This window comes from Drosophila mojavensis, unplaced genomic scaffold, assembly GCF_018153725.1.
Source record: "Drosophila mojavensis isolate 15081-1352.22 unplaced genomic scaffold, ASM1815372v1 contig_74, whole genome shotgun sequence".
Taxonomy (NCBI): domain Eukaryota; kingdom Metazoa; phylum Arthropoda; class Insecta; order Diptera; family Drosophilidae; genus Drosophila; species Drosophila mojavensis.
The window spans coordinates 9,435,851-9,452,264 of record NW_025318899.1 but is presented as its reverse complement, the minus strand read 5'-3'; the positions used below and the strand labels follow the sequence as shown (position 1 = coordinate 9,452,264).

General features: G+C 43.7%; 1 protein-coding gene across 2 annotated transcripts; it reads left to right on the top strand.

Annotated features, from left to right (window-relative positions):
* The first annotated feature begins 777 nt into the window (after nucleotides 1-777).
* On the top strand, nucleotides 778-16,067 carry LOC6581939 (homeobox protein araucan). 2 transcript variants are annotated; one of them, XM_002007616.4, is made up of 7 exons: nucleotides 778-1,465; nucleotides 6,172-6,756; nucleotides 9,878-9,993; nucleotides 13,842-14,173; nucleotides 14,249-15,452; nucleotides 15,514-15,617; nucleotides 15,687-16,067. In XM_002007616.4, the coding sequence occupies exons 1-6, from the start codon at nucleotides 1,415-1,417 to the stop codon at nucleotides 15,527-15,529; spliced, it is 2,304 nt and encodes a 767-aa protein (XP_002007652.2). In that variant the 5' UTR covers nucleotides 778-1,414; the 3' UTR covers nucleotides 15,530-15,617; nucleotides 15,687-16,067. The 2 variants fall into 2 exon arrangements, with proteins under 2 accessions (XP_002007652.2, XP_043865827.1); XM_044009892.1 differs by lacking the exon at nucleotides 6,172-6,756 and having other exon boundaries at nucleotides 779-1,465; nucleotides 15,687-16,066.
* Nucleotides 16,068-16,414: the final 347 nt, after the last annotated feature.

Genomic DNA, 16,414 nt, shown 5'->3' with positions numbered 1-16,414 from the left:
GCTTATCTGTTTTGAAGAATACTTATCTCAGCAAAAATATAGGCCAACTTAGTTTTTTGTATATTATTTTGGTGTTGTTGTTGCTGCGTCACGATCGTTGTTCATATTGAATGAGAGTCGGCATAGAGTCGCTCGGCAGAAAGGTAAACAAACAGCCGACTAGCCAAACAAAACAAATGGGCGTGCCCAAAATGAAACACTACCCCTGCCATGGGAAGCGTGAAAATAAGAAGTAATTAATGGTCGTATTTCCATTTCGTTTTTGCTTTCTTTTGTTTGGCTCAAATGGCATGGTGCTAATAAAAGTCGCACCTGTCAATGGAGGGCCACAGGAAGCGCTAAAGAACAGAAGCGTCTACGTCATACACGAATCGAATGGCGCGCTCTGATTGGCGGGTAACGCAGCGCACTTCCAGCTGCTGTAACTGTATGAGTGTGCGTGCGTGTGTGTGTGTGTGGCTGTTTGTTTACTCTCCTTGCTTAGGCGGAGAAGCGAAAGGCGAGAGCATGCTTACGAGTGTTTGTGTGTGCGTGTGTGCACTGGAACGATATAGTCGACACCACCACCACCGCCAGTAGCAAAGCTCAGAGGGCGTCGCCGCACACTTCCAACGTCGGCCTAAGCAGCATTTCCATTCTAGTTGGAGTGCGCCACTGAGAGAGTATAGCGTCGTCTCGCTCTGGCCCTGCACAACGAGATTGCAACGGAATGCGAACTGAGTCGCAGAGCAACGGCATTCGTATTAGCTCTCGTGCCGGTTGTGAGTAACCATCCGCAACCAGTTCGTGTTCGAACGTACATAGGTGAACATCTGGAGCGCGCTACCGTCGCTGTCACCGTCGCCGTCGCTGTCGCTGTCGCTGACTCCGTTTCGTTTTTTGCGTATGCGTTTTGCGTTTGCGTGCAGCTGAAATTTGTATCTGTATCTGTGCCAGTGGCTGTTCATCTGTATCTGTAGCAGTAGCTGTAGCTGTAGCTGTAGCCGTGTGTAGCCGTGCGTCTGTCTGTGTCTGTGTGCGGATAAGCGTTGCAATTGTTATGGTTATGTTTATGTCGGTATTGTTGTCGTCGTCGTCGTCGTCGCCAGTCGCTGCTACGCTCAATAATCCCAATGTTGATTCTGGTCTGTCGCTCGGTCGCTCGCCCGCCCGCACCTTCATTGTGTTCAACTGAGTCTCGTGTTTAGAATTTTGTTTATGCGTGTGTTAACCAACGGTAAAATTGTCACATTGAACAGCTAACTCGAAGAGGTGAACTGAAGCACGAATTGATGCGCAAAGACAACAGCAGTGCTATCTACATAAACAATTAAGTTTAATACCAATAATTATAAACAACATAATAATAAAACAAAACAACTCAATAAACGAATACAAATCTTAACGAAGCTTCAACTTGAGCTGCTCTTTGGCAATGGCCGCCTATACACAATTTGGATACGGCGGTTTTCCGTCGGCCTCACAGGTGGGTTAACAAATTTGTTGAATCGAAAAATGAACTAAATAATAATTAAAGCAGCTCATCATAACAATGGGTGGGCAACACTTGGGGTGAAGTAGTTTAGATATATTGTTGTCTTTAAGCAATGTCTTTCAGTTTAGCAGAAAAAGTATTTGGACATGTATTAAGAAGGGGATATAACAGGCTCTTAAGGCGCTGTGATAAGCTTTTATGATCTTAAGAAGCTAAACCCTATTTGAAGTGCACAAGTTAGGGTGTCGATGGGTTTTCATAGATATTGTCAACACTTTTTAAAATTTGTAGGTTTCTAAATGTTTTTTATTTTATAATTTCTATAAACTAAATACTTCAGGCATTTTCTTTAGAACTTTCATATATTCAGCTTAAATAGAAATTTATGCAAACTTCTATACAATACTCTACTCACAACCCGTTCATTGTGCTCCCATAGTAATATCAGAAAAAATTAGTAGTAAAAGTATGATAGGCTATGTATTATATGTAAGAACAACTAGTTGGTAGAAGACATTTCATCTAATGATATTTCAAAGTTTTACTGAGAGATAAACTTCAGCTGTGGATATTACTATTGCCCTAAAATATGATCCAAAATGATCTTCTCTTCCATGATCTTCTACTCTAATAGTTAGGATTCTTTCTCAGAGAATACTTCCTTCTACGTCAAGTGCCGTAGTTTCTAGGAACTTAATCAAAAGGGGGCCAGGTGAGAGTGGGAGGTGGCAAGCCGATGTAGACTCCCATACATTCACACGCATCTTCTCACACACACACACACACACACACTCAGCTGCACTCTCTCGCACACGCACAGGCGCTGTGGTCAGTGCGTTGAGCATGTGAAACTGTTGAAAAGTCAATAAAATTCAATTGCAACGATCGTAAATCATAAAATTTATAACCGTAAAGTGACAGCTCAGAGCAGGCTCTGGGAATGCGCCTGCGCATGCGCTCACGAGTACGTGAGCAGGCAGTCAATGAGAGCAGAGAAGATGCTGCAGATGCAGAGGCAGAGGCAGAAGCTGGAGGCAGGAGGCCCAGCACAGATGCAGCCACACCGATAGTGGCATCAGTGGCGGCTACCGGAGGTCCGACATCAGACGGGCGGGCGAACATCGATCGAGTGGCCGGAGCCAAACGATCGACAGACAGATCGGCCGACCGACTCGACGACAAGCGGGCCTCGACGATGTGATCTACTTTACATTGCGCTGCATTCCCATTGCTCGTAGCTACCGAGTGGAGCCGGGCTTTCGCATCATGTGGCGCTTGCAGTTCCACTATCAACTTGGTTATCTGCGGAAGTGCAGGAGTGGGAGAATTGGGAGGAGGTGGCGGCCGCGGCGGCGGCGGTGGCAGAGGTGGAGGAGGAGCAGTCAGGTAGGCAGGCAGGCAAACTGGCCTCGCACTGGAGACGCAGCAGCAGATGCAACAGTCGAGATTAGATCATTGAGCTCTGTGCGCAGTTTGCGATTCACAGAAATTGGTAGTGCACACACATGGGCCGCGCAGCAAGGCCGCGCCGAGATCTTATCAGATCAGGCAGCCCGCGTGCGCGCGCGCGAAAGAGAGAGATAGAGAGAGAGAGAGGGAGAGAGACAGAGCGAACGGGGTCTGCGAGTCGTTGTTGTCCATGTCCATGTCCACAACGGAGTGGGTCTCAGCTGGCGCTTCCTTCGAGCAGCAGCGACAGCCCCGACCACAGCTTCAGCTCCAGCTCCAGCTCCGGCTGCAGCTTCCTTTTTACGCAGTCAACTTGCTGCCCATTGGATGCGCTGCACTCATGCATAATGCATGCGGAATCTGCCCATTCGCATAGAAGTCCCTATATGGTGTCGCCTATCAGATCAGTTGTCATAATTCTCATATATTCCGTGTGTGAGAGAGCGCCCGCTGTCTGCCTGGGAACTGGCCAGTGGATTGGCCCGAATGTCCTTTGCTCCGCTCCATCATCGTCTTTGCCAATTTTTTGCTTCGCCCCTCTCTTTCTGTTTTATTCACATTTGGTTTTTTGTCCGTATTTTTCACTAATTAAAAAGCGCGACATAAAAAAAATAACATTGAATCAATCATTTGTTGAAATTTGATTAATGGTTGTTCTTTGATACATGCGGACAGACCTCGCCTCGCCTCGACCTCGCCGCTCTGGCTCCGTTGGCTGAGTCACAATTTCATCTCGCTCGCTGGCAACAACAATATTTTCTATTAATTTATGAAATCAGGATGAAATCTATTTCATGTAGCTTACCTTACCTTGACTCTATACTTATAAAATTAGGCCTCAGTGCCCCAGCCACGGCCCGTTCACGTATCGCAGACAATCGACAGATTATGTTAATGATTCCAGGATAATTATGACTTTGGCCACAACGACGACGGGAGCTGTAAGCCAGCCGAAGTCGGCAGCAGGCAGTGTGTGTGTATGTGTGTGTATGCACGTCGTATCTGACCTTTGGGCTAGTCTGATAGTCGCTGGACGGCATTCGATCAATTTGTAGCTGTCCATCAGCAAAGTATTTCGAGTTAATTATAGGTTTATCGGCATATTGCGAAAACACTCTGGCAAAATGTTGAAGCTCGCCTCGTTTCGCAGATTGTCCCGCGGCAATTTTCAGAAGCATTTCGATGTGTACAGCTGCCCCATCTTCTTCATCTTCGGTGTTTTGGCCTGCAAGCGTTGCCTGCCACACCCTCATTGATTTCTGGCATCTTGAACGGAGCTGTCTGGTCTTTGGGTCTGTGTCTGGGGTTTGGGGTCTGGGGTCTGGGTTCCAGGGCTTGGCTCGCATTTTGCATATTAATTGCCATGGCCAAGCGACTGGCGCATGCCATTGGCGTAACGCTTCAAGATGGTGAACATCATCAAGCTGCTGCTGCTACTCCTGCTACTCCTGCTACTCCTGCTGCTGCTGCTACTCCTGCTGCTGCACTTTAAATCGATTGCGTTGGGGTAATTGATGTAGCCGACGTTACAGCAATACGTCAATGGGCGGCCATCGATGTGGCAAACATGGCGGACAGATTAATCGGTTGCAGGATTATAAGATCACTCAGCCACAATTGCAGCTTCTGTACTGTAGCGCATCGCCCCTGGCGCTGATTGTGTGTTAACACCATATTCGCTTACAATATGTTATCGTGCGATCGTGTAATGGGGCCTTCTGTCGATTTTTCAAATTAAACTTACGACCGGCCCTCCTTACTTTCCTCGATTCCTCCTCCTGCTCAGTCAACACGTTCCAGCACGTTCATTATACGTCCATCCATATTTATGAGCCCTGCTGCAATTCGCTGAGGTGGACCACATCATGTCTATTCATCAAGTGGTCTGGGAACATATGTAAATAGCCGATCTGGTATTGCCTTCTCGTCAGGTAGTTGAAGAACAAAAAGTATTCGAGGAAGCGTTTATTGGAGTAAGAGTATCCTAACTCGTTCTCCAATGAAATTTCATGGAATAATTCTTGACATAACTATGCAGCTTAGTGTATATAGTAGGATTAGTAACTGGTTTCGAGCTGAACTGGTTTGGTATCTGAATTGCCAATTTCTTATTAGCCATTAGCCAATCGAATCATATTGGAATGTCCCCTTCCAAGAAGTGAAGAGATATATAGAATGTAGAATATAGACTATAGAATGTAGAATATAAAATATAGAATATAGAATATATAATATAGAATATAGAATATAGAATATAGGATATAGAATATAGAATATAGAATATAGAATATAGAATATAGAATATAGAATATAGAATATAGAATATAGAATATAGAATATAGAATATAGAATATAGAATATAGAATATAGAATATAGAATATAGAATATAGAATATAGAATATAGAATATAGAATATAGAATATAGAATATAGAATATAGAATATAGAATATAGAATATAGAATATAGAATATAGAATATAGAATATAGAATATAGAATATATTATATAGAATATAGCATATAGAATATAGAATATAGCATATAGAATATAGAACATAGAATATGGAATATCTCTCCTATATTCTGTAATATTTCTCTCATAATTAAAACTTGTTCAGCATGTTCTTTAGTTCAAGAACAAATATATGTTATATTGATAGTAATCCATGGAAATGTCAAAAAAATTAATATTTTTAATTATAATAATTGAACTGAAAGCGATATGGCGATAACGTTCAAGTGGCTGGAGTTAACAGAAACCACTTAGGTCTCCGCTGAGCTGCTTAGAATGGGCTGTTCAGTCAGTCGAGTGTCTTTGACGACTTTGGTGCTTATCTGAATGCGTTTTCTATTTGTGTTTGGAATTGAGAATGAAGTTGGAATGGCTTTGATAAACATTCATTAATTATGTAAACCAGTGGCCAGCAGAAGATAGCTGGACAACAGCTGAAGGCGACTCGACACGCATAAGTAGTTGATAAGCGGGTGAATTGAGTCTGTTGTTTATATTAATATTATCTAAGCAGGTAGTTGGGACATCTGTTAATGCATCTGAATCAGATTGGGAATCTAAAGAGGGTGACAATTTTTCCACTTTAAATGAAGTCTTTAGCCGCTCGCTTGCCCGCTTGACACTAAGTGGTGCAAAGATAATGGGACGCACGTCTCCACACACATGCTCTGCAATGCTCACAGTCAATCGTCTCAATGTTTGCAATCTCTGTTTTTTTGTTTTTGGTATTTTGCAGCTCCTGCCGCCGAATGTGACGCAGACACCTGAAGATGTCTCGGCGAACGTGAATGCATCTTCATTGGTGATGACAAACGCGCCGGCTCTGAGCCCCACGGGTGGTGCCGACTGCCAGGCGAGCCAGCAGCAGTCGGGTGGTGGTGGCGGAGGCGGAGGCGGTGGTCCTGGGTCTGGCACTGGAGCTGGAGGAGGAGGAGGAGGAGGAGGAGGAGGCGATGCCTCAACGGGCGCTCTAAGTCCCGATGCGCTTTCGCAGAACTCAAATGCGGCCACGGGATCAGCTGTGGCTGGCGCTGTCGCTGGCCCCGATGCGATCACCGGTGGCTCCCTGGACAGCAGCGCTGTGGGCACAACGCCTACAACGGGCAGCTCCTGCTGCGAGAACGGCCGTCCCATTATGACCGATCCGGTCTCTGGCCAGACGGTCTGCTCCTGTCAGTACGACTCAGCACGGCTGGCGCTATCCAGCTATTCGCGCCTGCCGGCGGCCAGCGTCGGGGTCTATGGCTCGCCATATCCATCGACGGATCAGAACCCCTACCAGAGCATCGGCGTAGACAGCTCCGCCTTCTACTCGCCGCTGGTAAGTGAAAGCCAAGACGGCTAAATGGATTATCTCCACATATGACTTTAATTGTGTAGTCAGCGGGCAGACGTTGCCAAAGAGCTCAAACAAAGCAGTCGGGCCATGGACGTAGACGAGTCGCAGTTCGAGTTCAAGGGAAAGGGTATATATAGGGACAACGGCTTGTCAATGTAGTCGAGTAAATCGAATTATCATTATGGCTGACTGAAGCTCAGTCAAACCTCATTTAGTCGCTGCTACAGCTTGTATCGGAGCTTATTCCTCTCTCCCTTTCCCGCTCCCTCTCTTCCACTCTATGGCTCTGTCTCTCTGTTGCTGTGGCTGTCTCTTTCTCTTGTGCTGACTACCATTGTGATATTCGATACTTTGCGCAACGAAAGGCAAAATCATTGGAAACAAAACATATTGCCCCATGGCCTCAATTACACTCCCAGATGAAGCTCGCCATGCATTTGTATGTGTGGGCTAATCGAGCTTATGCTTTTGTATGCATCTCATTCACATGAGAGAGTGTGTTGGTATGTATGTGTGTTTGTGTGTGTGTGTGTGTGTGTGCCCTTTGTATTTTCTAAGTGACCACAGAAATGTACACGGCCAACATGCACACAGTTTTAAATGACATACTAGATGACATACTCGAGCTTCAAGAGGGAGCTGGAGCTGGAGCTGGAGCTCGAGCTGTAGCTGTAGACAGGCATGCACATTCAGCTGTGGACAGCACAAACAAACAACATAAATATTTGGCCTTTGTAGCGAACTACAAGCTACCAATTAATAGGCCAATCAGTTAGCTCGCCGTCTCTAAATAATGCCGAGAACTATATAGATTTTAATATTGTTTACTTTATTGAAAATCAAACGTGAATATTGAAAAGGGTTTTCCATTCGGAAGAGGGCTTTTCATTTTGAACATAAATTTCATTCGAAGCATTGGCTGAAAGTCTTTTGTTATTTCGGATTTAGTTACGACTAGGAAGGTTGTAGATGAAGAATTTCTTTAAATTGAGTTTGCATAGTCTGTAAGCTTTTATCAATGTAAGTTCAAGCTGGTTTCATATATACTTAGATACATATATATTCCATATATTATAGTCAACTATTTAGTTACATTAATGTACAAAAACTTTGGGGTTAGAGTTTCTCTTTCTTTCAATTTCCAGTAAACTTCTGTTTGTAAACTGAAATTCTTTGAAATTTCAGTCTCCAGACATACCCATACGTTGGCCCAATTGTTAACTTAATAATCCCCAAACAAGACTTTTATGTAATTCTCCCCCCCCTTGAAAGAGAAAAAACGAGTTAAGTAAAAAGTGAGAAACTGAGTGCGCAAGGGAGAAGTCTTCTGCGTGATACCAAATAAGCAGCTACCAATGTGTCATGTTAAATTGTTATTTACAAGAACAGGAAATTCAAAGTGAATCGTGGCCGTTCCCCTTTCTGCTCTCTTGTCTCTGCCTCTGCCTTTGCCTTTGCCTTTGCCTTGCTGTCACCTGGCATATGCACCTGAGCGCTGGTTGCGCTCTTATCCGAGTCCTCTTTTAATTAAGAAAATATCATTGGCTGCGCGTTCGCACATTCAGCGCGCGATAAGAAGTCGAGGGAGGCCACCGCCTCAGGCAGGAGGCGAGCGGTGGGAGGGCGGGGCAGTTAGAAATTGGTTCTACTCATAGATAGTACGGAGTGTGAAAGATCTCCTGACATTTAACTGTTGCTCACACAATACAGTGAGCAGAGGCAATGAGCCGAGGCAGCTGGCAGACAATCTCGTAAATCAGAGTTCATGTTTTTTGGTCGGCCTTCGTTTGATATGAAACGCGCAGGGCATGTAGATAGAGAGTCAACGATATCATATCCGATACCTGTTTCCCTGTTTTCCAACTCATTTATATATTTATATAAATATATATATTTCGATCGAATGACATTTCGATAAATATATTTGTCACTCTGTCGGCATCGGCGTCGGCGTCGGCAAAAGGTGAGTTAAAAAATTAATAAACAATGGCATACATGATGTCAAGCAATTAAAAATGTTAATGCCATTTCATAAATCAAGAGGCTAAACAAAAGTCAAGTCGGCTCGGCCAACCAGATTCGCCGCTAGACTCCCAACCCAACGGGCTCAGCTGCCCATCTGGCCCCCGATCTATGGATCTGTGACCAATAGTTGTCGCTCATAAATCGCCAAAAAAAAAAAAAAAAAAAAATAAGCCATCTATAAGGTCATATGGCGGCCATACGCTTCCAATATTAAAATTAAGAGTGTTCGAACCCCATAACGACAATAATCGCAGTTCCAGCTTATTTTTGTCGATTTCTGTTTCGGTTTCTATCTCTGTTTCTGTTTCTGTTTGAGTTGTTGGTCTAAATTATGTTTTTGGATACACATCATACTGTCTGGCTATAAAATATGGTCAACGTCAGCGCACGCTTGTTTCATGGCAAAATATGTTGCCAAATTATAAATTCCATGTTAACAAAATCGTCAACTTTTTTGTGGATACTGTGGGAAAATCATTTTGTTCGTAGCTCCTATGCCTTATGTCTAAGGTCGAATAGACAAAAGACAAACAAAATTTAAAAAATAAATAATTCGAATTAAATTTTGTTTTGTAATTTTGTTGTCTTAACTGTATTTAGCAAATGTTTATATGTATGCAGTGATTACAATCAGTCAAGCAATTGATTGAAGCCATGATGTACGAGCTTTAATTAGGGGTTGGGGCTAACCAGTTTCCATTTGGGCAGTAGCTTCTCTATGGAAAAAGAAAAATTAAATAATTCATGGGATGTTTGGGCATTTAGAAGTAGAAGAAAGAGCGTAAGTTGTGCATATAACTTCAATCAATTAAAAAATTGATTGAAGCAGTGATTTATAGCTCGAAAGGGTAAACCATCTGAAATTTGGGTAGGAGATTTTTGATTGAATTAAGAATAGAATATAGAAGAAGAATATACATTTAATTCTTTGATTTCACTCTAGTTAAATGACTGCCATCAATCAATACTTGATTAACTGAATATATTAAAATGCAACTGAAGCTAACTTCTATTATTTAAAATATGCATTCTATTCAATCAAATCAGCATAATTCATCCTTTGCATCAATCATTGCAGAGCAATCCCTATGGCTTAAAGGACTCGGCACCTGGCACTGAAATGGGCGCCTGGACCTCGGCTGGACTGCAGCCCACAACGGGCTATTACTCCTACGATCCCATGTCGGCATATGGGTAAGTTATGGAACTGTTTACCATATATGCACATAGATATACATATGTGTTATATAAATGATTGTGCGGGCTGCTAGAGCTGGGGCAAATCAAAAGCAATTGTGCGCCCATAATTAATTGTTAAATATATTTGCGAGTACTTCAAATTGATTTGAATTTAATTGCGCGTCGCTGGGGACAGACAGCGAAAGGGCCAGGGCCAGGGACAGGGTGAGGGAGAGGGACAGGGACAGAGTCTGGCCAGCCAGCTAGCCAGCCAGCCAGCCAGCCAGACAGAGGCGATAATAAAATTTGAATTGTGAAAATTGCTAGAGCGCGCGAAATTATTTATTTATGATTGCGGCGAAAATAATCGCAGTTAATTGCACGCCACAGTGAGCTGTGTGTGTGTGTGTGTGTGTGTGTGTGTGGGTATATGTATATATATAAGTGTGTGTAAGGCACACGCACCAGCAGCAGCGGCAGCAGCAGAATATTGACACTGATACGTTGCAGCGGACAGTCAACGGACATGCAACTGCAACTGCAACTGCAACTGCCGTCGCGCTTGCCCCACGAACGTTGCGTGCGTAAAGCTCATGAAAGCTGAGCTGCAACAGGGTATGAGACGTCGACTGCGACGGCGACGGCGACGGCGACTGCAACTGAGACTCTGACTTTGGCTGAGGCTGAGACTGGGGACCGGGTCTGGGCTTTGACTATGGCTACGGCTCTGGCTCTGGCTCTGGCTCTGACTCTGGCTGAGTGAAGGCAGCGCTAGGTGTGAGTAAATGAACGCCATGTTGGCCGCCATATTGAGCGAGAGTGCACACGTTTGACAGACATTTAAAAGAAGAACGGGCTGTGGCCAAAGAGCGAGAGAGAGAGAGAGAGGGAGAGATTAATGGAGAGAGTGAGTGAGTGCGTGCGTCTGTGTGTGGGTGGTTGGGCACAAAGTGCTCTGCCGCGCGTCCATTTGGAGCCAATGTCACTTGTCGTGCCTGGCATTATTTGTTTAAAATGTGTGTTCATTGCTGTAAATTGCTACTCACAGATAATAATAACAACAACAACAACAACAACATGTAATTATAATTGCCAACTAAAATTAAATTGCATGTACACATACACACAAACGCATACATATACATACAAATTATATTTTAGATATATATTTATTAGAAAAAAACGTTGGCGACGTGGCTGTTATTGTTTTTTTTTGTGTTTTTTTTTGTGTGTTTTGGTTTTTGTTTGTGTGTGAACAAGAATTCGATTTGTTAACAAGATTATGGGCAGCGGCCGAGCTCGCAGACTCTGGCTTAAAAGCCAGCCACAAGCAAACACACACACACACACACACACTAGCACGCACACATGCATACACCCATTCAGTGCAAAAATAGAATGCGTGGCAATTAGCAACAAATGAACGCTTGTGCTCGTCAAATTGTAAAACATTAGAGAACAAAAGCGCACTAAACAAACACAAATACACACGCACACACACACACACACACACTCGCCTGCATGCGGCTGCATCCGCCGGTTACGGTCAGCCTACGCGATAATAATACGGCGGGAACTAATCGCCAACTGCGATGTTCGCTTGCTCAGCTTTCGTGCACCAAATTACAGAAATCGTAACATTTGTTTTTAACGTTCATAAGATGCTTAAGCAAATTGCAAATGCAATAAAAACAACATGAATACAACAAATAACAAGAAAAAAATGAAATAATAAAACAAAAACTTTACAACGACTATTAAATACCTTGCACAGGTGCGCAAGCTATATTTAGCATGCTTGTTCGTTTTGTTGTCGAAAGCCGATTATAATATTCCAGATTTGTTGGAAGTCTTTATGGGTCGCATATATATAAACATGGTGTTTACTTGTATGATATAGTATAGCATGGTATCGCATAGTATATATAGCATATATATAGGTATATTACGGATAGCGCCACATTTCACATTCCACCTTTCAGCCATTTGTTTTTGCTAATTTCTTTATTTTTATTGCGCGTTAATTTGATTTCTTACATTTTTTTTCGTGTTTTAACAATTCTATTCTGGACTTAGTCTGCTAGACATATAAAGCTCGCAGTGGACCTGCTATATGTTATTTTATTTGAAACAGAATTCATCAAAGCTCAATAGCTACGAATAGCCGTTTTTTGTGTAGCTAAAATCATTTACATAATAAAGCTAATCTGTTGACTTCTGAAGCTGAATAATGTATGAATAGACCACAGATCATGTCTATATATGGATACATCGAATATTGCTATCCAGAATCTATAATTCTTTGTGAAAAAGAAAGCGGTGCTAATAGAACTTATAACATAAGAGTTTCAGGACGCTGAAAAAATTCCTATAATACTTTTCATCATTATTATATATCATCAATCTTATTATCAGAAACTCCTAATATAATTTGACTATAAATTGCTTAGGAAAATAATGCATCATCTTTAATTCTTGAGAACTTTTCTAATGCAAGCTATGATAAAGCGATGTTGAGAGAGTTGTTAATATCATTGAGGCATAAGCTTAAACAGACATACACTATATCACACTCAATATATGTATATTTCTCTAACCATTAACAAAGCAGATTTACCTCGCCCTCAAAATGCATTATCCTTTTTACATAGTTGCGAAACTTTTACAAAAGCTTTTTAACAAAATTTAATAGGATTGAATTTGTCTCTTTGGTTAAGTTTGGCAAATCGATAGCTTTAAGCGCCAGCATTTACATCCTTTTCGCAGACTTTAGATTGGGGCGGGCAGGCAGGCAGACGAGCTGACGGGCAACTTACTTACGAGCCGCACTGTGAGCGAACAAATTTGTGAGTGCCCAACGTCCTTGTGCCAGACAATAATAGCAAAAACTCAAACATCAACTTCGACGCTGCATAAAAATCGTGCACATTTCTTCAGCCACGACGCGTTTCTTCTTTTTGTTTTGTTGTTGTTGGTTTTTTGTTAGATTCAGCTTACCGCAAAAGGAAAAAACGAGAATATAAATGCGAAAACCAGTAAAGGATGCGCTGGATGGAAATGGGGGCAGGACAACGACACCAACGAGTCCACAGCAGCTTCCGATGCTGGCAGCACAGTTTCCTTCTTTATCTTGTTGTAAAATTCACCGCACAAACTGTTGATTCTGCGGCACCATAAAAATCCCATGAAAAATTAAAAAAAAAAAAAAAAAAAGTTTGAAAGGGAGAAAGGGGGAAAAAAAGAAACTGCTGTCGGCTCTCTGGGGAGCTGTTGCACAGATGAGTTGCAGCTGGATATACGCATGGCTGGGGGTGGCTTAATTTAGCTAGCAGAGCTTTGGACCAGGGCAGATGTGGGTGAAGGCGAGCTGGATAAAAATGCAAACGCAATAACTGGGCTCCGGCTCGGCTCGGCTGGGACTAGTAACTCCAGCTCCTGTTACTGCTGCTGCTGCTGCTGCTCTCGCTCCTACTCCTGCTCCTGCTCCTGCTCTAGCTTCTGCATCCGACTCGGTTTCCCAGATGCATACCCAAACCCAAAAAGTTGACCATACGCTTATGGCGTTGTCGTCCTCGTTATTGTTGAGTGTTGTTCTCATTGTTGCTGTTGTTGTTGTTGCTGCTGTGCGCTGTTTCACAACTATGTTTTACAATATTTTGACGTTGTACTACACTGGAGGTGTGGCATCTGTGGGTGGTACAGAGCTCTAGCTCTGCATATGAAAGCATCAATTTAAATTGTTCGCATTTTTAATGAATTTTCATGTTTGCTCGCTGTAGCGCAGTGTAATAGAAAAAAATACATGCCTTGACCATTACACTAACCAGTTTCTCTCTCTCTCTCTCTTTCACTCCCTCTATCAGCTATGGCGCGAGCTACGATTTGGCTGCACGCCGGAAGAATGCCACACGCGAATCGACGGCCACGCTGAAGGCGTGGCTGAACGAGCACAAGAAGAATCCATATCCCACCAAGGGCGAGAAGATCATGCTGGCGATCATCACAAAGATGACGCTGACTCAGGTCTCGACTTGGTTTGCGAACGCGCGTCGTCGCCTCAAGAAGGAGAACAAGATGACCTGGGAGCCAAAGAATCGCACGGATGACGATGACGATGCGCTCGTGTCGGATGATGAGAAGGACAAGGATGATGTGGAGTCCACCAAGGACTCGCATGGCGGCAGCTTGGCCAAAGGTAGTCGATTGCACAGGTATTCCAGGCAATTGTAGCTGAGCTTTGCTTTTCTTTCCCTCTCTCTCCCCTTTGCAGATGTGGCCAAGGATGAGGAGGACCTCATCGACGAGGACCAAAAGAGTCTGGGCCAGGCGAACATTTTGCGTGCTGGCTTCGGCTATCCATCGGGTGGCTATCATGGCGGCAGCGGAAGCAGTCATCCGGCTGCGTATAATCCGTATCATCATCACCATCAGCATCCCGCCTACTATCAGCCGCAACAGACGGTGCTGCCGGCTGCCTTCCATGCGGGTGAGGGCGGCCTGGGCATGGCCAGCAAGCACAGCGAGCATAGCGATCCAAAAAACCAGCTAGGCCGGGACTGTGGCGTGCCGATTCCAGCTATGAAGCCCAAAATCTGGAGCTTGGCCGACACAGTTGCCTGCAAGACCCCGCCACCGGCATGCATGGGCCCCGGGCAAATGATGCCACAGCAGCAGCAGCAGCAGCAGCAGCAGTCTATGCAGCGTCATCTGCATCCGCAGTCCCAACAGGAGGGCCAGGGCATGGCTACCTCCCAGGTGCACCAGCACCAACAGCAGCAGCAGCAACAGCAGCAGCAGCAGCTGCAGATGGAGCAACAGCCTCTGGCAATGGGCAGCCACTTGTTCAACGGCACGCCCTATGTCAGGGCGCATACCACGGCCTACGGGGGTTTTCTAGGGGCTACGACGCAGCAGCTTCATACTACGAGCACGAACAGTGCAGACCCGTACAGTCCCAGTGGCCTGCACAGCAGCAGCAGCTCCAACGGCACACATACGCCTACCATCCCTACTACGGCAAACCCAAGTCCGAGCGAGGCCATGAGATTGGGCCTGGGGCTGGGGCTGGGCCTGGCCGAGTCGCCGGGATCGGGGCCCTACCCAGCGGTGCGTCAGTCGCAGCCATCTCAGTCCACAGCGAGTCAGCGGGCGATGGCGATGGGGTTTCCCGAAGCCCAACCCGATACTCCACCCCAAACTCCGCCGAATATGAAGGTGCTGAGCGGAGCTTTGAGCCTGCTGCCTACCGCTTCGCAAATCCCTATGACCGCTACCTGTCGCAGCAGTAATGCAGCCTACAGCAATCCCGGCTGCGGCTATCCCATGAATTTCTCCACGCGCCTCAACGACTACGAATACCCTGCCAGCCACAACAGGGACGACTACAGCAGCGGCAACAGCAGCGCCAGCAGCAGCTCCTCCTCGCCCCATCTGCAGCGGACGGCGGACAATATGTTCAAGCCGCTCTTCAAGAGGTACACTCACTCAAAATAGTCCATGCGCATGTACAGTCAATGATTTATAAATCTCCCCTAGCCTGACGTCCGTCTAGACAGTGGGACTGAAGATCTTATGTATTTGCAATATCGTATATACACACAAGCGCACACACACACACACATGTATATAACATAATTTAGGTAAGATTTTCAATTGATATAAATTTAACCGTTACAGCTATTTCCATTGAAGTCTATTTATCTCCGCAGATTTCTGGGCTCGTGCAACAACGTAATTTGATTGTGTAATATTTAACAGTTAATATATATAAACACACGCATATACACAAATATATATACCACATTGGTACATAAGTACCAAAAGTACTAAAACTTAATAACTATAATAATAATAATAATGAATATATTATTAATGAAAAGCCGTGCATTGTCTTAAACTATATCTGATGTAAGCATTATAATAGGTTCAGCTTCTTTTATAAACCGCATTGTAATTGTATACAGGCACATTTAAACACTTAGCATTAAGATTATAAACTGTGATAAATTTTACATTGTTTAACAGACTTCAAATTTAAAGAAAACAAAAAAGGATAAAAAAAGAAAATGCAAATAAATAATAGTTCAATAGTTCTCTATAAATTCATAATATTAAAAATTAATTTAAAATTCGTTCAATATAAAATAAATCTTTGTAATCCTAACAAATATTGCATTTTTATTAATGGCTGGCGTTTTCTGGGCATATACTAAATATATGAGAAGTACAAGTGAGAGTTCTACTAATGAGATTATAGTCCAGAAATTAGGAGCTTTCCTAAAGGAGGAATAAATTGAAGAAATCTATTTGAGGAATCGAATATAGAAAATGTTTACAATGTACCTTGGATAATTTTTTTTGTAGCTTCCTCAAGATAAAAGAATTTTTAGTAAAACTAGAAGTTGGTGAAAACGGAATTTTTATTTATTTTAGAGTT